Below are 23,083 nucleotides of genomic sequence, written 5' to 3'. Positions count from 1 at the left end.
TAGGAAAGAAGTCTTGCATTCACCTACACCTTGCCAACAGCTGTTCTCACCCCTGATATACCTAAGAATTAATGCTCTAAATTTACCACAGGGGCATATTTTTGATTCAGCAGTGGATAAAAAAAAGTGAAAAAGTTTATATGATCTCACACGCCTCATCAAATTTCTAAGTAGAATATCATGCATTCGTAATTATGCAAACACTAAAGCAATGATGGCATTTTAGGCAGACAGTTACTACTTTTACAACAACAGAAAATCTATCCGCCAAGATACCTGTTACGGGTTGTGGTAGTGGCGTGATGCAAAATGAATATAAATAAAAGACGGGAGAACGAAACGGCTCCAACGCACTTTTTCCCATTTATTAACTTAAGAACGGACAAACACAAAGGGAGAACTGAGGACTTTTAAAGGAAAGGGAACAAAAGAGAAAACAACTTAATTCAACTCAGGTGGGGACAATGACAGATGATTAACTAATCGGGACCGGAACGAAACCTAATAAGGACAACGGGGACTTCAGACAGGGCAGACACGTTACAATACCATTCAATTTTGAATATTTGTAGTTATACCCTCAGCAACAGAAAAGCTGAACTTCCATTTCATTAAACCTCTGAACAGATAGCTCTGGATTTCATACTTAATGGAATGTCAACTTTTGATTATGGTCATTTTCTAAACTCTTGCTACTGATGGACTGTGGCAACAGGGAATGTAAATGACATTAAAAAAAAATAGCAAGTGGCTCCAGCTGTATGGAGGGCTGCCTGGCATATTCAAGCACTACTTTCATGTTTAGATAATAAGCACGTATTCTTTTGGCTCCTTTGGAGTCTGACTTTAGAAATGACGTTGAGGCGAACATTTTGCAGACCCAGGTCTACGTCCAGGCAGTACAATGAAAACAGATACACAGTCTGCAGATGCATGTGTTAATTTAACTTTCTAGACTCTTTCTTTCTCTACAGTATCAATATTATTTCCCCTATACCAATAAATAATCACCTCATCATTCCAAACTTGCAAGCATTTTGTTCCCTTTGCCAAACACACACAAAAAGAGAATATATGAAGACTTTTTCATGCTCTTTTCCATGCAGTTACAATGAGAAGCAACTGAAGCTGTCAAGCTTCAAAAAGATACAAAAGAACCCCCCAAAAAAGTATTATAAAAGTGGAACGTGACTTTAATGCTTTATTCAAAGTCAGGGCCAAATGGTTAACAGCTCACTGGTAGGGAAGCTTACCAGTGATGAACAATGCAAAATTTGCTCTGTAATAGACCTGGGATATAGAACATGCGTTCTGACTTTTTCCCTCACAATTCTGAATTGTTTTCATGTGATTCAGAATTGCATGATATAAAATCATAATTGGTAGTTACAAAGTCAGAAATGCCACATATAATCTCAGAATTGTGACTCTATATTTTGCAATTTTGACTTTATAACATGCCATTGCGTGTTCTTTTATCAGAATTTTGAGATATAAACTCACAATTGTAAAAAGAAGGCATCCCAGAATCGGACTTTATAACTCTATAACAATTGTGAGTTTATATTTCAAAATTCTGAAAAAAGAAGTCAGAATTGTGAGATATAAACTTGCAGTTGTGAGAAAAAAAGTCATAATTGCAAGTTTATATCCTGCAATTCTGACTTTATAACAATTGTGAGCTTGCATTTTGCAGTTCTGACTTTTTTAACTTGCAATTGCAAGTTTATTTCTCACAATTCTGAGAAAAAGTCCAAATTAAAAGTTGCAATTATTTATTTATTTATGTTTTTTTTTTTTTTTTCAAGGGCAGAAATAGGCTTCCATAGCTTTTGCATTATTGTGCACTTTTCAACCCTAAAAGTTGAATAATGACAGAATTGTAAGTTCTTAGATGAGCAATTTTTTTTAAAACAAGAATCATTCTCACCAGTTAGAAGCACAAGGCGGTAAGGCTCATCAGGCTTTCTCTTGTAAGGCAGGACCTCCTGATATATTGGTAAATGGATACCAGCATGTCCTTTGCCCATCTTCTGTCTCACCTGTTGACTTGTGCTGTCCTTCCGGCTGAACCGGAAACTTTTCCTCAAACCAGCTGATGTGGGAAAGGAGAAAACTAAATCAATTAACTTAACATCACATGTAGTTAGTTTAAGAAGAATACTTGGACTCTTTTTATCGTTTTTTATTGATTTAAATTTACATAGGTATGTCATAATATATCAAGCTTGATTTCATCCCCCCCCCTTACACTGAGTAATGTGTTTAGAAATTATAACATAATTTGCTCAGTGTTCCTACCAAGTAGAGATGCCAAAAATATTTGGGCAGTTGTACTTACATCTGTTTTTCATTAGACAAGTGTGTTTGTCTGGATCATTAGTGTATGTTTTAGATAGCTGTCAATGTCTAGTTTTGCTTTGGAATTGGTTCTTGGAACCTGAAATAAGACATGAGGACCAAAGAAGGGTCAACAAAACTGAGAAATCAGTAGACTTGAATCAAGAGGTAGTCAAAACTATCCCTTACGGAAAGAAAATATATTTTATTATATATAAACGGTCAATGTATTAAAGAATTTTCAGCATATTGGTAATTATATAGAATAATACATTGTGGTAATATATTACAATATACTGAATAATAAATAAGGGATTGCCGCTTTCCATATATTGGGGAATATATGTCAACATATATGGTGCTCATATAGTCACATTTATATGGGAATATATTTTAGCAATATATAAACATAATTCAAGGTAAATATTTATTTTAATATATTTTCATATATGGAATTATATATTTGTAAATATATAAATATTGGCTACACATATAATTGAACATATATGCAGTATAATGTCACTTAATGTATTTTCACATGTAGCTACTAGGGGTGTGCCATACCGTCCACGATAATGCCGGTATAAATTTTTACATTATAAAAAACGTGTCATATCGCGATATCAATGATATAACGTTAGCGACTTGATGACGTGTTTACTAGGGATGCACCGATTGTTCGGCCGAAATAAGCAAAAAGACCGAATAAATTGTACTGAACAATGACATTTCACGATCAAATTGAGGCGCGCACTAAAGCAGCAAACATGAAGACAGTGTGGAAGCATTTAAAACTGTCCGAGAAAGACGCAAAAATCATTACAAGCACCGACAGCGAGAGACTGTTTAGCACTGCATCGCATGTCTTCCATTAAAAGAGGAAGGGGTGGTTGTTGCTGGTTACTGCATGATGATTAAAAGCCTGAAATGGCCTTAAAGAATTAAACACACTGCAGAATGTTATGCTTTCTAATACACGGATGAATAGCATTCAAACAGCGCTGCAGGAGCTAGCCAGGGTTCAAAGTCCAGACCGCGAGGGAAATCTGCGCTGAAACTGTGTTACTCGTCAGTAGCTCAGTAACACTTTAATGAATTTTTACAAGGCATGTGACAATGTGATACGTGCATCTTCCCAAATTAGTAACTTGCCCAACACTGGTCACTACTATTGCACTATAATGCTGCTTCTGCCACCTTATGACAATAGATTTACAAATCGAATTAGGTAGTCTGTCAGTGTCATCAATGACAGTAGTTCATTGGAAAAGGATGGAAAATGCCCTTCATCGTGTTTGCACTAATAAATGCTGCTGCCTGCAGCTGCAATCACCAGTAAAACGTTGCTCCATAATTTTTTTGTATATAGTCATAAATATCAATATCGCAAATATTCTTGAAATATTGTGATATAATTTTGAGGCTATATTGCCCACCCCTACTATACGTGGTCAGAATGGTTGGTACCCTTGGTAAATATGATCAAAGAAGGCTGTGAAAATAAATGTGCATTGTTAATCCTTTTGATCTTTTATTTTTTTTTAAATCACAAAAATCTAAGATTTCACATGTTGGACACAATTACTGGTACCCCTAGAAATTCTTATCAGTAAAATATATCTGAAATATATTCCTATTCATATTCACAATTTTGAGCAAACCAGCGTGATTATGAACATGAAATTATCCAGCCATGGCTGCCTGTTTCACAGAAATATAAATAGGGGGGAAAACAAAGGCCAAATTCCAAATTAATCACCCATCACAATGAGAAAAACCAAAGAATATATTTCTGATGTGCAGCAAAAGGTAATTAAGCTTCACAAATTAGAAAGTGGCTTTAAGAAAAGAGCTAGAGCAGTGAAAAATCTCATTTCCACCATCAGGGCAATAATTAAAAATTTCCAATCAACAGAACATGTTACGAAACTGCCTGGATATCGTCCTAATGCACGGTGAGAAGGAGAGTTTGAGTGGCTAAAGACTCTCCAAGGATCACAGCTGGAGAATTGAAGAAAAAGGCTGAGTTTCGGGGTCAGAAAACCTTTAAAAAAATTATTAAACAGCATCTACATCACCACATGTTGTTTGGAAGGGCTTCAAGAAAAAAAATCAAGAAAAGAAAATGCTTTCACCAAAAAATAATCTCCAGCATATTCAGTTGTCAGACATGACTGTAACTTCAAATGGGACTGGCTTCTATGTTCAGATGTACAGTAACCAAAAAAATAGCTCCTTAGCAGCAAACACTCAAGATGGGTTTGGTGAACACAGGGATAAAAAGTACCCCATGTGTACAATGAAATATACTGCTGTATTTTTGATGTTTTGGGCCTATATTTCTGCTGGAGGTCCTGGACATCTTGTTTAGACACACGGCATCATGGATTCTATCAGATACCAACAGATAACAAATCTAAAGTGACTGACTCTGTTAGAAATCTTATAATGGGCCAACCGTACAATAATCCAAACACAAACCTCAAAAACAACACAAAAATGGGTCACTGAGCACAAAACCAAGCTTCTGCTATGGCCATTCCAGTCCTCTGACCTGAACCCTATAGAAAATGAGTGGGTGAACTGAAGAGAAGAAGCACCAACATGGAGCTGGGAATCTAAAGGGTCTGGAGTGATTCTGGATGAAGGAATGGTCTCTGATCTCTTGTCAGGTGTTCTCTAACCTCATCAGGCATTATAGGAGAAAACTCCTATACTATTTTGGCAAATGGAGGTTTCAAAAGCGTTGAATAAAAGGGTACCTGCAATTGTGTCCAATGTGTATTAGAGAAAAACATTTATTTCATAATGATATTTCCCCCCATTTAAAATTCTTATTCTCCAATGAAAGGTTAGATTTTTGTGATTTTTAAAAATAATAGATCAAAAGGATTAACAATGCAGATTTATTTCCACAGCCTTCTTTGATCGTATTTACCAAGAGTACCAACAATTCTGACCACGTGTGTATATTAACATTTATATGGGAATATGTATGTTATATATATATGTAACCAAATCTGACAAATATATTTTGTAATATATATCCATATATGTATGTTTATATCCCGTAATGTATGACGTGTGTGTATTAACATATGTGACCCTGGACCACAAAACCAGTCTTAAGTGTCAATTTTTCATCTTCAAGCTTTCCATTGATGTATGGTTTGTTAGGATTGGACAATATTTGGCCGAGATACAATTATTTGAAAATCTGGAATCTGAGGGTGCAAAAAAATCTAAATATTGAGAAAATCGCCTTTAAAGTTGTCCAAATTAAGTTCTTAGCAATGCATATTACTAATCAAAAATGAAGTTTTTATATATTTACGGTAATAAATTTACAAAATATCTTTATGGAACATGATCTTTACTTAATATACTAATGATTTTTGGCATAAAATAAAAATGCATAATTTTGACCCATACAGTGTATTTTTGGCTATTGCTACAAATATACCCCAGCGACTTAAGACTGGTTTTGTGGTCCAGGGTCACATATAGTAAATATAATATCTACTAAATGTATGTGAAAATACATTTGTACTAGATACACACACACACATATATATATATATATATATATATATATATATACATACTTGCTACATATGTTAGGCTAACCGAGACTTGTCACAGCACATATATTTTATATGTATCAATATACGGCTATACATGGTTCATGCATATATTGGAGAATATTGAAAAATTTAAAAACTTTGGGTGCCATATATCAAAATATATTATTTCATATATCACATTATATCTTCCAATATATTCACATATATTTTTGTTTTGTAAGGGATAGTCCTGGCAAGACCTGCTGTTTGGTAAATCTGCAATGCAAGCATTAGTGACCTTAACAGGGACCAAACAGAATCAGTAATGTGGCTGTCAGAAGAAAACTTTAACCATGAAGAAACCCCCATCAAGCAACTGAATAGCAGTATTCACCAGGTTGCAAGCGATTTCTTAAAGACTATCCATGTGAATGTAATGGAAATTTAAGTAGCACATTACAGTGCTTGGAGAGTGGTTCCCAATCCTGTTCCTGGAAGCCCCCCAACTGTACACATATGGATGTCTTCCTTATCTGACACACCCATTTGAAGTTTTGGAGTTTCTATAAACAAGATGATAAGTTATATCAGGTGTGTGTGTGTTTGATTAGGGAGACATCCAAAACGTGTAAGGTTGGCAAACACTGCTCTGGGATATCAAGCAGAACTGATTATTGCAGACCATGATTAAGTGCAGGACAGGATGGACACAATGACTCGCACAAACCTTACTTGGAGAGTCTACCTTACAAGACCGTTTGCTTCACAGGAGCAAGGTAGAGGTGCAGTATTCCTCATCATTGTTCTCAACACTCTTGAAAAACCCCTAAAAACAGCATATGCTGTTTAGGTGTGTTAAAGCATGGCAGATGGTTTGAGCTGGTCCTTTGATGGTCATGAGCTGGTCCTGAGCAGGAGCTAGTTGCTTTGGACCAGCACATGACCAGCTTAAACCAGCTCATAACCAGGGCTGCATTTCCCAAAGGCATCATAAGCTTAAGTTGATTGTAGAACCATTGTCACGAATGGAGCCATGATCAACTTGGGCTTACAATTCTTTTGGGGAAACGCAGCCCAGATAAGGACCAACTAAGGACCAGCTTAAACTAGCTACCATGCTTCAAAACATACCTAACCAGCATATGTTTTTTTTTGGTTTTTTTTCAAAAGGGAATGCTTTGTCATGCTGATGCTTTGTGAACTGCTGATAGGTTATTGTGGCCAACAAAGTGATGTTCTTTAAAAACAAATAAAGGTTTGAAAACTCTTGGAAGCGCTGAATCCTCTTTACTGATGACAATTTGGGTCTTGCTCTGATCTATTTCCATGCAATCAAGATATAAGAAAACTTAAAAAAGACATTGTGGAAATGTATAGCACATTGTTTCATACTTGGACAAAGTAACTTCCTTTAATAGCTTTGTGCCCAAAATATTTTGAAAAGATAAGCATGTCGTCAAGGTACTATGTCAAGCATAATACATAAAATACATAATTGATGAAATTCTGAAAGCCTGTAGTGACTTGAAAGACTGGGAGACTGACCAAATGAAGCCACATTACCTGCCCTGTAGGCATTATGAAGATGCTCTTCTACTCTTTCCCCTTCTGGGTGAGGAGCAGGGTGTAGACCCTGCATAGACCCAACTTTTTGAAGATGATGGTACTTTTTTGCAACTCATAAGCAGTGGCTATCAACTTAAGACAATATTAATTGTTTGATTTTTTTTTTTTTTTAAACCAACATTGGTTATTATATATTCTTCATCCCAACAAGAAAAGCCTTGGTGGATTAATAAAGGCCATTCAAAGCAAATCGATGCATTTATATAAGAAAAATATCCATATTTAAAACTAAAAAACGTAATCTCTAGCTTCCGCAATCTGTCAATGTGTTCATGAGAAAGCGGCGTCCAGTGGATGACACAAGATGTCAGCTTATAAAGTTTTAAATATGGATATTTTTCTTAAACAAAAGCATTGATTCACTTCAGAAGGCTTTATTAACCCCCCAAAGCCATGTGGAGTACTTTTTATGATGGATGGATGCACTTTATTGGACTTAAAAATCTCAACACCCATTCACTGCTATTATAAAGCTTGGAAGAGCCAGGACATTTATTATTTTTAAAAAAAAATATAATTCCGATTCTATTCATCTAAAAGAATAAAGTCATATACACGTAGGATGGGGCTTGAGGGTGAGTAAATCATGGGTAATTTTCATTTTTGGGAGAACTATCCCTTTAATATCAGAAGAAATATATGACCCGTTCTGGCGAAATGAGTCGGAAGTCGCAAAGTTCCATTTTAAAGGGGTCATATAATGCCATTTTTGTACAAGCTAATATGATTCTTTAGGGTCTAAATTGAAAGTTTGTAATATACTTTAATTAAAAATTCTCATTAGTATTGTAAGAAAACACTCATTTTACCTGCTCAAAAACAGCTCTGTTTTCAGCACACCGTTTTAGTGCGTGTGTTTTTAAATGCTAATGAGCTTTGCTCGCCCCGCCCCTCTGTTCTGTGGGGCGTTTTTGACACAACACACGTGGAGTGTTGCCTTGACAACAGTTGAGGGTATATTTTGAAGAATGGCAGCGGGAGTCTCTGAGGATACTGTGCAACCGTATCAATTCGAACCGAGTCGGACCGGAACAGGATGACGGCCCAAGAAGTTCGACAATTAAGGCTCGAACGGGACGTTTCTGAATGGTTGGTTAACGTAATGTCACTTTTATCTATTTTTGTGTGTACTGTCAGGTAGAGTAGTGAGATACTAACGCTATGTGTTTACTGATACGTTAGTTCATTGACAGATTGATGTTACAGCTAATGGTCATGAAAAATAAATTCGGTAAATGTAGGCTTGTCAGTGATGCGTAACGTTATCTACATACATCGTGAAGCGTGCTAGCGATTTGCAAAGATTAATATAAAGATTAATATAAAGGTTAATTAAACGTTACACTCACTTCTTCTGGAGGTTCAGCAGGAACACGAATAGTTGGTACCGATTCTTTTTTCAGGAGCAGCTTCTTAGCAAAACCAGCTTTATACTGACCTTCATTTATAAAGCAGTCTGGTGAAAAATGATTTGCGCAAACATGAAAACATTGACGTTGCTGGTGGGGAATATTCCCTTCAAAAGCGAAACTCAGCCACTGTGTCTTCAGCGGTTCGGACTTAGGAACATCAAAATGACTGCTGTGTTCATTATTGCACCCGAGAACAGAACACCACAATCGCTTAGACGCCATTCTGCTCATAGACAGCTCCAGCGTATATCAACAATGACGCGCGGACTATGATTGACAGCTCGCTCACGAGCAAGGGCGGGTCTGTGTTGAAACACTGCTGTCAATCAACCATCGTGGGAGGGGCGTCCGACCGTGTGGTGTCACACGGTCGAACGGCTTGATTTGAGACAGGGTAAAACAAATAAGGAGATTAAAAAAAAAACACTGGATGGATTTTTATCATTTTATGATGGTTGTGTACAGGCACTGCTAACACACATTTCAGTACAATCAACTTGTAAAAGTGCATGTACCATTATATGACCCCTTTAAGATAATGTGGAAAAACAATAAAAAAAAAAAAAGATTTTTCTTTTCTTAGCTAATTTCAAAGAACAGACATTCAAAAATAATCTCCCAAAGTTTCATAGTCCAGATAATTGAGTAAAGGTGTTTAAATGACTATTAAAGTTGACTTAAAGTTTTACTAAATTTGCTGGAAATGAACATTGCTTTTCTCAACTCCTCTCACTTCTGAGCATTTCCCTATATTCCGAGTATCCCCTGAAACGTCACTATCTCTGTTCTCCAAATATGGTGTTAAACGTTGTATAAAACCAATCAAAAAGCTTAGAAATGTACACAAACAGTGACATAAACACTGATCATTTGTCAATGGGAAGCCCCGTTTCGACTGACCGGCACGCGATTGGTCCAGCCATCATCCTGTCAGACTAGCAGTGCTCTGTGTAAACAAGCTAGCAGATCTCCTCAGAAAGATAGTTCAATACTGTGTAGTATACTGTGTGTAGTTCTGTTTATTAATTTGAGAAATGTTGCTGTCAAAAGAGAGCAAGGTTGCCAAAGCGTTAAACTCACTCACTCACTCATTCACTCTCTCACTCAACCACTCTCTTACACGCTTTCTCTCTGTGACTGCGAATACATGTGCATGTACGCGTGAGGTGACAGTCAAGGATGCAGACACACACACACACACACACACACACACACTGACACCCTCTCTCTCAAGCAAAAATGTAGCACCTCTGTTCAATCTTTCTGATTTTATAAAATTTTTGTAAAAGTGCCTTTTAAAATATTTATTCAAATAAATACTTTAAAATAATCTGAGCTTCAGCCTGGTTTAATTGCGTTTATATATATATATATACAAATATCTTTGGTCAAATTAAGCTGTAAAATAAATAGTTTATCCCTTTGAATGCAATGGATTTTGAAAGATATCAACAAAAAACGGGCAAAAGAATTTCTCAGGTTTTCAATTAGAAAAAGAGGGCAGACGACCATAATTCAAATGGGTATATCTTTAAAACCATTCAAGGTATGACTTTGACTAGGATATCATTTTAAAGCTTATGGTCTCATCTTTCATTGACACCACAATCTCAGTTTTGAAATTTGGGTCACTGTGACTCATTTGGCTGGATCAGGTCACATATGTTTCTTCTCTATCAATGCAATAGTATAATAGAAAACCCAGCTACCACTATATAAACATAACTTTTAGCAGGCATACAGCATATAGAATCCCAAAGGCCCATATCTCATAAACTATCCAACTCAGCAGCACAAACTAAACAGGCATCAGAAACGTTATTTCCAACATATAATTGTGCAATAAATAAACACAAGTTCTGAGTTTGAAGGATTTTTGTGGAAAAGATACATACATCAAACTCTGTTTTCAAGTAATGTTCAACACAATTTGACACAATTTATAAACAGATTTGTAAAAAAGTTGGGTAATCACTGTCTAAAACGTTTGCTGCCATGCCGAGAAACAAACTGGAGGTCATATTATAATTGTCCAATTCATTTGGTAGCTACCAATGATACCGGTATCATAAACACATTACAGGGCACATTACAGGCTCTGGGAATTATGTAGCGGAGGGCCTGAATATAGGAACATAACGATCTTGGTGAACAGATGTAAGGCATATCTCACATTGTCTGCTGCAGTATCCTCTGTACTGGTGATTGGTCCCACCAATATTAATCTTGCTGAATCCTTTAAATTCTTCCAGACGTTTAGTGTACCACATAGACAGCAAAATCGGGGGCCTGAAGGCCAAACAGCTTCTGGATAAATAAATCAAAAAGAAGCTAGGAAGATTTGACAAGGATAATCAAACCAAGGCCTGAAGATGAATTTTATCTGGCCCACTGGACTTCCACTAGATAGAGACCTCTAGACAGTAGTTTTTCTTTCTTAGATTCTTTCAACCTTTTTTTTTGTTTGTTTGTTTGTTTTAATTTATGCAGTTCAGGATATCTAAGTAGACTTAAGTTAAGAAAAAGCAAAAAACAAAAAAAGCAACAACAACACACTAAACATACAATAGTAAAAAAACTATACTCTACACTGTAAAAATATTTTGTTATGTAACCCAAAACTTGCTCCATGTGGTACATAACTAACAAAATAAATAAACTTTTTATAAATCAAGAATTAAAAGAAATACTTAAGATCTGGATGACTAATTCAACCTCATTACACTGATGGAATACAAGAATACAAATGAAAGCTGTTTTCTGTCATTGAAAGATACAATAAGGGGAAAAAAAATACAGGACAGGAAAAAAAGAACAATTTATGAAACATAAGCTATTATGAGGTTATAGGAAAGATGTTTTTCTGAACACAACAATGCTGCTATAGATATACTAAAGAGAATCTTTTAGTCTGTGACACTATAATTCCATCAGCCTTCACGCTCATCTCTGTTCACAGATGACCTTGGTTACAACTAATGAACATTACTGTTTGTTTCCATCCTGTTCAAGGAAAGCTGAGCGGCTGGCAGTAAATAACCTGGATCAGTCCCGATCCTTAATGCAGCCGATGACTGGTGATGGTGGTGCTGACAGAGGCAGACTTTATCTAGAGATTAGAAACTTGGAACCTGCAGCATTTTTTTGTGTCGGAAAACTGACAGAAACATAGCCACATGACCAGTTTCAGAAAATAACACCGTGCAGGAGTCACCATTCCAGAAGGTTAATGGTTCTTAATTCATGGGCTACACCAAAGCAGGGCTTTCACCACATGCATGCGGTCTCGCGGAAGCCATGTTGTGGGCACAGCGAGGCTCTGACTTACTGCAAATGATATGGGCATCTCCTAGCTCTGACATCTGTGAAATTACACTCAGTGGGTAGAACAGCCTCTGTCTTATTATAAGTTACAGAGATGTTTGAGTTTTTGGAAGCAGTTTTGTTAGGATTGACTTGGGATCATGGTAATCCTGGTGGTCATGTTGTTTTCCAGAGTCTGTAACATGGAAGATCACTGTAGACAGGGAGCAATGGATCTCAGCCAAAAAATTAAAAAAAATAAAAACCGTATAAAAAACAAGATACCCATTTAGTCAAATCAACACTAATAAAATCAGCTCAGATAGTTAAGCGCATCATCAAATCAAAATGTTTTGGGCCTTTTAGTCCATGTGTATTAGCTTTGAAGTCATGTAGATAGATATAGATATAGATAGATAGATAGATATATAGATAGATAGATAGATAGATGCCAATGCATACGGTGATACAGTGCTGTATTTAAGACATGCTGCTTCACAAATAGCATATAAAATAACCCGTAGCAGATCTATACAGGTGGAGCTGAGGAAGATGGAGGTTTTTCAGAGGAACAAATGCTTAAGTGGATGATAACCAGCCATTTAAATGTAAAGCAGCAAGTGCATTGGCAGCGTATGCAACATGAACCAGCTTGTGAATCAGCTTGTACCAAGTCGTTTAACGCTGTGAATGGCATCAGTTACGTTAAGACCCATCAGCCTGTGCCATCTAGTTTCATGAAAGAACGTCTTGGTTACGTATGTAACCCTTGTTCCCTGAAGGAGGGGACAGAGACGTCACGTTGGTGAACGACGAATTGGGATCTCACTCAGAGAGACCAATCCACTTCGAGTGTACCTAAACGAGCCAATGCACATTGGCATGCGATGATTGCATCCAGCTGCCGCTGATCACAGCATGAGTATAAGTAGGCAGCAGGTGCAGCGCATATTCAGCTTTTCGCTGAAGAGCCGAGCCAGTAACCCGGCCACTCAGCGGTGGTACAGAAGCCGTGGCGACGTGACATGATGTCTCCATTCCCTCCTTCAGGGAACGAGGGTTACATACGTAACCGAGACATTCCCTTTCAGTCGGTCACTACGAATCACGTCGGTGACCAACGAATTGGGATCCCTACCAAAGTGCCACGGATACTGCCCCTTCCAGTGTCCTGTGGAAATCTCCTGCGCCCTTTCTTTTTGGCGTAGGCCTGGGCTTACCACAAGAAGACCAGTTACTGTTGATATGGCACTACCCACTAGACAGTTTCAGTGGGACCGCCGTCCTACTCTTGAACATATTCAAGCAGTTCAATACCGACTGAGGCCTGTGTGAGGCGTGCTGTCTGTTCAACCGACTTGTTCAACACCATACTGAGAAAAGAGATCCTCTGCATCGGGGAGAGTTTGCTCTTTTCCCAATTGACCCAAAGGCCCAACTGGCTGAGGTGCGAGAGCACCAAGTCCCTGTGTTCGCACAACTGATCCTGAGACTGAGCTAGTATGAGCCAGTCGTTGAGGTAGTTGAGAATGCGAATTCTCTCAGGGGAACAAGGGCCGCCTCCGCAACTTTCGTGAAGACACGAGGTGACAGGGACAGCCCAAAGCACCTTGTACTGATATGGTCGTCCTTCGAATGTGAACCGCAGGAAATGGCCTGTGGTGCAGAAGGATCGAAACATGAAAGTATGCATCCTTCAGGTCGATCGCTGCAAACCAATCTCGGGGACGGATGCACCCAAAGATGTGCTACTGCATGAGCATCTTGAACGGTAGCTTGTGACAGGTTCAAGACACACAGATCAAGATTGGTCGTGACCCACCACCTTTTTTGGGCACAATGAAGTAAGGGGCTGTAAAACCCTGTCTTCATATTGACTGGAGGGACCGGCTCGATCACGTCCTTCGCCAGTAGGACTGCGATCTCCCCACACAAGACGAGCATCAGCTGCCTTCACTGATGTGAGGTGGATGCCCCTGAACTCGGGAGGACGCCGGGTGAAGTGAATCGCATAGCCGAGTCAGATGGTCCACAGGAGCCAGCGAGATGGGCTGGGTAGCACTACCAGGCACCCAGAATCCGTTGAAGCGGGACCAGCGGGACCACCGACGTACCCGTGGTGGGGCAGCGACGTGGAATGCAGGGACTCGGCCCGTGGGCAGACTGAAGAGGGTCTGAGTCTGCAGTGCAATGCTTACCTGGTTCCATGGTTTGGCAGAGGGTGCGTGAGTAGGGCCTTTGATGACGCTCTCGAACAGCCCGCTGCTGCCTACTGGCGAGAGAGGAGGATGAGTGTTGGTCCGTCCGCGACTCTCCATGCCCTCCTGGGACTCAGAGACAGAGAAAACTGCTCTTTGTGGAGAGTTTTGTAAACAAAAGATTCTCCATCCGGCTATATAAATAATGTACCTGTTATTTACCTGACCAGTTAATTGCATTACATGAGTTGCTTTGTAGCATAAGATAATATAGATATTAAAAAAAAATCATGATTTAAATTCTGGAAGATACAACCATAAAAACTTTTTTTTCTTTTTTTTTTTGGCAGTACAAATGAGTCTTTGTACATGACAACATATAGATGCATTTATATTTTAGGTAGTGACTCTATTGCAAAGGAATCATCATATTAGGGGCCTGTTGCATTTGAATACCTAAGCTTAAAAGCTGACAAAATTACATTTTTAGCAGATGTACTGTATACATTTAAAATGTCTCCTTAAACTGGACAAATATATTGATCACTCATCTTGTAAAATATTCATTCATATTTCTTTCTTTCTTTCCTATAATTTTTGTTTTGCTTTGAAATGACATAACTTGATTTTCAAATAAAATGACAGATTCTATCTGTCGACTTATGCTGGACTTCTCTAATCATTTAGCCTGCTTAAACCCTGCCCTTCCATAATTGACTGCAAACTCGCTACAAATCCCTGCCCTTCATTTTTCTTTTTCTTTTTTATAATCTGTTACACTCAGATGTGCATCACAATACAGAAGAGACATTTTTGGGTGCACTATCCCTTTTAGAAAGAGTGAGAGGTACTCCAAAACATACTGGATACCCTCTATACCCCCAGACTGCTGCCCTCACGTTCCTGGAGCGATGCATGAAGCCACCCTATGAGCCATTAAATCATCGGTAGCTATTTAACGTGCGAGCACTGAGCCAACACAGACACCATATATCCCAATGCAGTGGAATCTTGACAGACAATCCGCTAATATGACAGGGAGCGCTTTGTTATGCCTCTTCAGAAACCTCATCAAGTGCACAGTCCACATTATCTGCCACAAATGGTACATAAAATGTATGACATATAGGGTACAACAGGGCTAAAGGCGCCCCATTGTAAAAGGCGCCTTTGATATTATTTTCATCTAAACCACCAGATGGCACAAAAACATGGCTTAGCACTTTCCAAAACATTCCCTTTTCAAGATGCACGTGCAGATTTGTCTGATCTTTGACGCGATCGCATGCAGCAGCGCAAAGTTGATTCTGTGCTTACTTGATCTAATATTTTATGTTTTTTAAAATGTTGTAGATTTAAGTAGCAAATGAGAATCGCTAAAATTAATGCATATATTTTGAGACAAATATCTTCTTTATGATTTTCAGTTTTGTTTAAGATAATTAAAGCAACAGTTTTTAAATAACGAAAGAATATGTAAAAGTATAGCATTTGGGGTAAAAAGCGCCTCTGCTGTTGGGGCTAAAGGCGCACAGTAATTAACATGATAATTAATAGATGGCTGACTTTTCCATTTGTTGACATGACATGGTTGGATTCAGACTGTAAATATCATATATTATGTTGGGTGTCCATATTAGACATAATGTTTAGAATGAAACTATCATATTTAAAAACATTTTTATTATTAATCATATTAATCATATCATATAATAAAATATCATTTGTTGTTACTGTAGATATATTTTCAATTAATGGATCTCCTTCAATACTTTCAGAATCTTTATTTATTAAAATGATTTTGTTTCTGTATTTTAAAATATATTTTTTATATTAACATTTTAATGACAGTATATTTATTGAACAAAAATTAATTGTTTTATTTTTCAAAATAAGCAGAAAATAGTACAACGTTTGCTAAAGTGATTGTTTTGAACAAGTATTAACTTAGACATTATTTTAAAAAACATTATTTTAGCTGAAGTATTTGTATCAATTCCGTGTGCCTTTTACCCCGTGTGTGGGGTAAAACGCCCCCCCCTTGCCACCTCATACATTTATAAGGTTTTTAAACAAAATTGTTTTTGTTTATCTATCTATCTATCTATCTATCTAAAACTTGAATGATTTATTTTCACACAAAATCTGTTGCTCCATTAATGTTCAATACAACGTATTTATTTTTTTTCTGCAATTATACATTTTAGGTGCGGTGAATAGCACATTTTTTTCTTAAGGTGGGCCTTTAGCCCCGTTGTACCCTATCATATGCAGTTGGTTACACCAGACTGCATGCTAAAACCATTATCTGTTTGACGAAGACTTTCGGTTGCCATATTACCGAAGTCTGCTAATGCACATGAGCTGCGGCTACCTGACACCGAAAACATTCAAAAGATCTGGAGAAGTAAGCAAGCTTTCTGGAGTTTCAAGCATACATTAACTATTGGCTCTTTGTAGCATGTGGGACTGCATACTGATTAAATAATCTGGTTTGTAAATAGAGCCTGTTTTTAATGTGTCTCTGTTTTTCCATGTCTGGATCTTATTGGGATTTGCTGATACCTTTTCCAGGTTTCCCCAGTTTAATATCCCACTACACCTCTCCCTCATGACCCTTTTCATATCCCACAATACCCTGGGCCTTGTATCTCCACGTGGTTACTCTGAACAGCACCTCTAAATTTTAGCAAGGGCTTTGCAGAATAGATTTATAGAAGAATGTTGACAATTGCTCAAAAAGCATCCAGTGCTACCAGAGCTCTCCATCTGTGGCAAAGGCATCCAATTTTCCATCACATACTTGCTGCGCTGCTGCTGTGATAAATCTGAAATTTTGGAGCTGGCAAAATAAGCCCAGTATGGCTTGGTCCTATTGTAATGTCTTAAGCATGTTTTCTTGAGGGACCGCAGGAGCCCTGATGCTAGTTTGGCCATTGTGTGTCCTTGAGATTAGCTGTGGACATGCTGGCTTTTGAAGTGGGGTCAAGGTTGCCAAAGAGCTGAAAATGAGGCGCGTCTCTGCTAGACTCATCCGGTAGCCAAGCTGCTAAATGAGCGCAGTGCATGTTTAGCTCTCAGGTGGCCTTTATCACTAATGGACCAGCACAAAGCACCCAGTCTGTAGCCATCAAAGCCTCTCCCATTAGCATGAATGCTCAAACCAGATCAGACTAAATCTAAAACTAATGATCCTCACCTTGAATAAACATCATCCTCATAATGGTGTGGGAACATAATGCAAAAGTACAAACGAAACAGGATGAGATGGACATCTTTAACAACGGTCTCATTCATCAGCACTGTGGCTAACAGACCAAGTTACATATCCTCCTGAACCCCCAGTATTTTTTCATGTCATTACATTGTTTAGACCATAAGATAAAAATTGAAAAATAACATTTTTTAAAAATTCTACTTCTATTCATATTTTATTCTATATTATGAGGACACTAGGACTCAGTATTTCTAAAAATAAAATGTCATGAATAGACATAAAAAAGGCAAAAACAATGGGATTTAAAAATAAAAACACCAATCAATTTTTAGGTTTCAGGATTTTTTTATACTAAACTTTGTTTAAGGATGATTCTCAACTATGTTATAAAATATAGCAGTATGTGTGTAAAATATACACACATATATAAAATATACACATATGTAAAATATACATAAGCAATATGTGTGTAAAAATTTCCATAAACTGGTTTTTCCATTAAACACAGTGTATCTATACACTGTATCCAATTTGCATATTAATGTGTTGCTGTTGGGACAGCATGTTGAAAATAGAATTGCCATAATGGGAGTAATAAATGGCCAGATTTTCACAATAATATCTAATATTTCATAAGACAATTTATAAATAATTAATTTTCCTATTCAATTGTTATGTCTCCCAAAATGCATAATAAACATGCAGTCCTGGTGTCCTCTACAGTGGACATGAATGAAATTATGTCCTGTTTAATAACAGGAAATCATATTTGAATTTGAAAACCCATAACATTTTCATGAGATGTTTCATGATTTAAATGACAATTACAAAATATAATCATATTTCCATAAGGATTTTCACTAAATGAAATTTAGCTATCTTTAAAGACCTAGGAGAGGGTGTGGTCATGGTGAAACTACCAAACATTTAGTATCTCTATAAAGCCCTGAATGTGCTCTGTACAGGACATCCAGACTTACAACTGTGACATGTGTGGTCTCAGAGAAATTCATGAAAATAGAATGTCCACTACAGAGGCAAAAAACTCCATAGCTGGGTCTCAGGAGGATATACTGTTTAAAAGGAGTGCAACTGGTTGCATTTGAGTTAGTGGTGGGGTCAAACAGAAATGCATATTTGTATTTATGCATCTTTATATACAGATTATTTTTTTAAAACAATTTTGATTCCGTATAAACATTTTATGTTTTTTTTTTCTGGGAATTACTTGTATTGCAGTGGACCACAAGTGAGTGAGACAAGTAATGTGTGTGTGTGTGTGTGTGTGTTTGGAACTTTAAGACTCAATGGCTATGTGCTTACAGTGTTTAAAGTATAAATACCAGGCTAGGGGGTTACAAATAAAATTCAGACAAATAAATCCTCACCTATATGTATGCCACTTATTGCTCCATAGTCCACATCCTCTGGTTATTGAGTGAAAGCAGGTTAGAGAGAAAATAGAAAAAAGTGCACTCTAATCAAATAATGATAAATGTGAGATGGAGTCTGGGCAACCCTTAATCAAGAAGTGGTGAAAGAAAGGGGTAATTTGCAATGTTACTGTTTTTTTGTTTTTTTACACTTGATGTAAACAAAGACAAAAATACTGGCAAATTAGAGCTGGGTTACTGTTATGTGACCATGCTGAAAAGGATGAAAAATTACCTTTCATGTTGTCTTTTCAGTGCGAATGAAAGGGTAAGAGAGAGAGAAAGAGAGAGAGAGAGAGAGAGATCAGACGTTGCACTCACAACAACAACAATAATAATAATTTAAAAAAAACATTCTGACATTTTGTAGAGGTTTCTAATACTCAGGAACAAGGGCATAGTTTTGGTTTGAACATGGGGGCTTTGAAGTAAGTGAAATTTGTCTGTTTGCTTAAATGTTTATTTTTGTAAAATGGTCTTTTGTGCTATCCACCACACATGCAAAGTTGGTTGATTGCGTAACTGCAATAAAGTTATAGGCTAGTTAACAATTACTTGTTTACATAGGATATATAATGTATTTTATATTATTTAGACACTTAGGCTATAGTTTGACAGAATGTTCTAATTCAACACGCCATGGGAAGTCAATCTAACTTAACATTTTCTTATTGATATTGTTTATTCCTTAACAGTTCATCAGGCTCTTAATGATTTAATCTATGCCATCATTGGAATATCTGAAGGCCAGGTTTTTCCATCACTCATCATTAGAACCCATTGGCTCTCGATTCTGACTTGTACTTGCTCTTATGAAAAAGTACCATAGTTATTATAGCATTTGTTATAATAAGGCTAGCCTATTAATCATTACTGGGCCAATAATGACTTTTTTATTAATCTATATTGCATTTGTTATGAGAAACAACAGCCTTTAGAAACAATAGCAACATGCCACAGTTGTAATATAAATCTTTAGGAAAAAATCTATTCCCTTAACAGATTATCTATTGTAAATTCTACAAGTTAGACTAAATTTACCACAATAAATAAATCTACAGTAAAACGTGATCAATTATATTAAAGGTGGTCATGAGTAGTTTAAACATATTTTAATATTAGGCTATGTTAGTGCTGGTGCAAGATTATGTTTTCTCCTCTTTTCATCGTTCTTTTTAGTTTACCCCCAAACTACGCCCCTGCTCAGGAACTACATTCTCATTCAGAGGTTACACAGGCATCATTGCTATCTGTTAAAGAAAGAAGCTGCATTTAGATGCAGCAAAAGGCCTAGCACTTCATCAATCAATCTTACTGTATAATCAGTGAACATGTGATGTCCTTTTACTGCCTAAATTTGGACCATCACAGAGTTAGACTGCACCCTCACAGTTAGTTCACTGACCGCTTATGCATAATACTCACAGGACCTGAGAGTAAGTTCTCTATCTGGCAAGCTCTAAGCTGATTGGCTGACTAGATGCAACTTTCAGGAGCAGGGGCAAGGGACTGTTTGACTGATGATTCTATTTTAGATAAACCTGCCCTTTGCTTTAGGATTCACTTTTTAGAATAGATAAACCTTTGCTCATCTCTAATCTTTCATTTGGTGGCTTTAGGATGTAAACATTGAGATGACAAGGTTTTTTTTTTTTTTTTAGCCTACCGTACATCTAGAAATTAAAGGAAAATGTAATAATTTTGGAAGAGATCAAACATGCGTTTACTCCTCAAACGAGACGAGGCGAGTAATGCAAATCCAAAGCTTACAACATGTGTGTGGTCTTGTCTTTAGAAGCCACAATGCAATGGCAGCCAAGGGGCAAGACATGGACGTTCAGTCCAATTGTCCATCATGCTGTGGCCAGGGTGAATTTTTGGAATAGTAATTGCAATTTTCTGTGACCAAGCTCAACTTGTCCTAACCATGTCCTCACCTGCGGTTCATTGGGCAATGATGTGTTTCAGGCTTTTACAGAGCCAGTAAAAATGCTGGTGCCGTCTTGAGTTTAACATGTGGCATTTTGGTAACCTTCAGCTTCAACCCAAGCTCTGTGTTTGAGTGTGCTATAGGGGAGGCCGTAAAGTGACCTCGTCGATCATCGCCGTGTGAGTACTCGGAGTCGCAGAGCAGCTGTCACTCTCCTCGCATCCAACCCACAGATGGAGGTTTTATAGGGAAAGCTGTTGCTTTGAACAGACCTACAATGGCTTTTCAAGACGAGATCAAACTATTCCAGATCCATCTATTGGCTTCTCCTTCCCCAATTTAATTCCCTCGACAATTTATACTGCAGCAAAATAAAACTTAGGACAAAGGCAACTATCAGATGATGTTTTTTTCCAACAAAGAATCGTCTTTAAAATAACTTTAATCACTTTATTAAATTAACTTTATTGAACATTATTGTAAAATAATATTCAATGTAATATTACAATAAAACAGAAAGAACACATTTGCATTTCTGTGGTAATTAATTTTACAGTTGTTTTTTAATATGTTTCTGGAGGACTGCTTTCATCCTGAGGTCACACATTGCTGTCTTTGCTTAGTCTATGCTGAAGTCTTTAGCAAAAATGACTGTTCTGAAAAGTGCGACTGCAACCTTTCCAATGGCTTAGTATGAATGTGTTCACACGTAGTAAAACATTTTTTAATATGTCCGGCAGAGCCACTGTGATTTACAGCACTTCCTCAGACTTTATCAGGTCATTTATTCGGCTCACGTCTCCAGAGAGCAGCTCCAGGAAGATGCCTGGCACCCTTAGACACACTCTCATCTCTGACTATCACTAACAGTTTTTGTAGTGATGTTAAGCATGACATCACTCCATTTCCACAATCACTTCCACATCACTCTTTGACACAGCTGAGTATATTCTTTGTTTATATATTTCTAAATTTACAACACATGCTTATCTGTATTTGTTTAAAATTACCCTGAAAAGTGTTCTGTTAATTTGATGTCTTATAGGCTAGTTGTTTTGTTTTATGCCTTCATATAGCATATATACTATTTGGTATGTTAAATGCAGTGTAGATGTTGGTGCAGAGATCTTTTTTTTTTTTTTTTTTTTTAAACTGACTCATTTAAATGAACTAATAAAAATTAATTGGACTTCCAGTTTTCATATGAGACAGACTCTGTCCCAAATGATGGCCTAAACTCTTGCAGTCTTCCTTTGAGTGAGATATCTGAGTAAGACATAAGGCTCGGAAAAAGTGCACAGCGAGGGCTGCATGCATCCAAAGCAGCTAAAATGACAAAAGGGACACCCTACTGCCATGTTGGGCTCAGGTATGTATGCATAGCAGCAATCACAGGTTTGCTAGTGCACATCAAGTGTGCCATTTGGGACAGGGCCAGAGAGAGTGAATATATTATTCTTATTTGCATGTTGTTTCAATAATGCTTGGATTTCTGAGCTTACCACCGAATATCATCGACTCTCTCAGTGGGTGGAACAGAACTGCAGGTCTTTGTAAAGTCACTCTCCTGTAGGGAAACATAGGAACCATGCTGAAAATATTAACATCTCAGTTAGCTCAGGGAAATTCCTCATAAATATTGTAAAGCTGTCTCTTCAAAGTCAAAAGAGGTTTAGTCTCTCATAGTCAAAACATTTGACAAAACATTAGTAGGTCTGGTTGACACTGAAGCCTATTTTGGCTGAAATTCACTATAGTTCAAAAGTTTGGCATCATCAGTAAGAATTGTAATTGCAGTAATAACCATAATAGTGCAATATATTGAATATATTTTAAAATGTGATTTATTTGTGCGATGGCAAAACTGAATTTTCCGCAGCCATTACTTATAGTCTTCAGTGTCATATAATCCTTCAGAAATCATTCTTATTTGCTAAATTGGTACTCAAGTTATAACCAGTTATGCTGCCTAACATTTGTGGAAACTGAGATATTTTTCATCATTCTTTAATGAATAGAAAATTCAATTTCATTTATTTTTTGTAACAATGTAACAACGTC

At 37.2% G+C, this 23,083-nt stretch overlaps 1 protein-coding gene across 1 annotated transcript in view; it reads right to left on the bottom strand.

The window, feature by feature from the left end:
- Nucleotides 1-23,083, bottom strand: part of mpp7b (MAGUK p55 scaffold protein 7b) — a 65,624-nt gene that overhangs the window by 12,655 nt on the left and 29,886 nt on the right. Inside the window, exons 10-11 of the mRNA XM_058793765.1 lie at nucleotides 22,525-22,589; nucleotides 1,931-2,095 (exon numbers count right to left, since the gene is read on the bottom strand). Of these exons, the coding sequence (XP_058649748.1) occupies nucleotides 1,931-2,095; nucleotides 22,525-22,589 (230 nt within the window). The remainder of the gene's footprint in view (nucleotides 1-1,930; nucleotides 2,096-22,524; nucleotides 22,590-23,083) is intronic.

This window comes from Onychostoma macrolepis, chromosome 02 (assembly GCF_012432095.1).
Source record: "Onychostoma macrolepis isolate SWU-2019 chromosome 02, ASM1243209v1, whole genome shotgun sequence".
NCBI lineage: Eukaryota > Metazoa > Chordata > Actinopteri > Cypriniformes > Cyprinidae > Onychostoma > Onychostoma macrolepis.
This window is presented reverse-complemented; position numbering and strand designations above follow the sequence as displayed.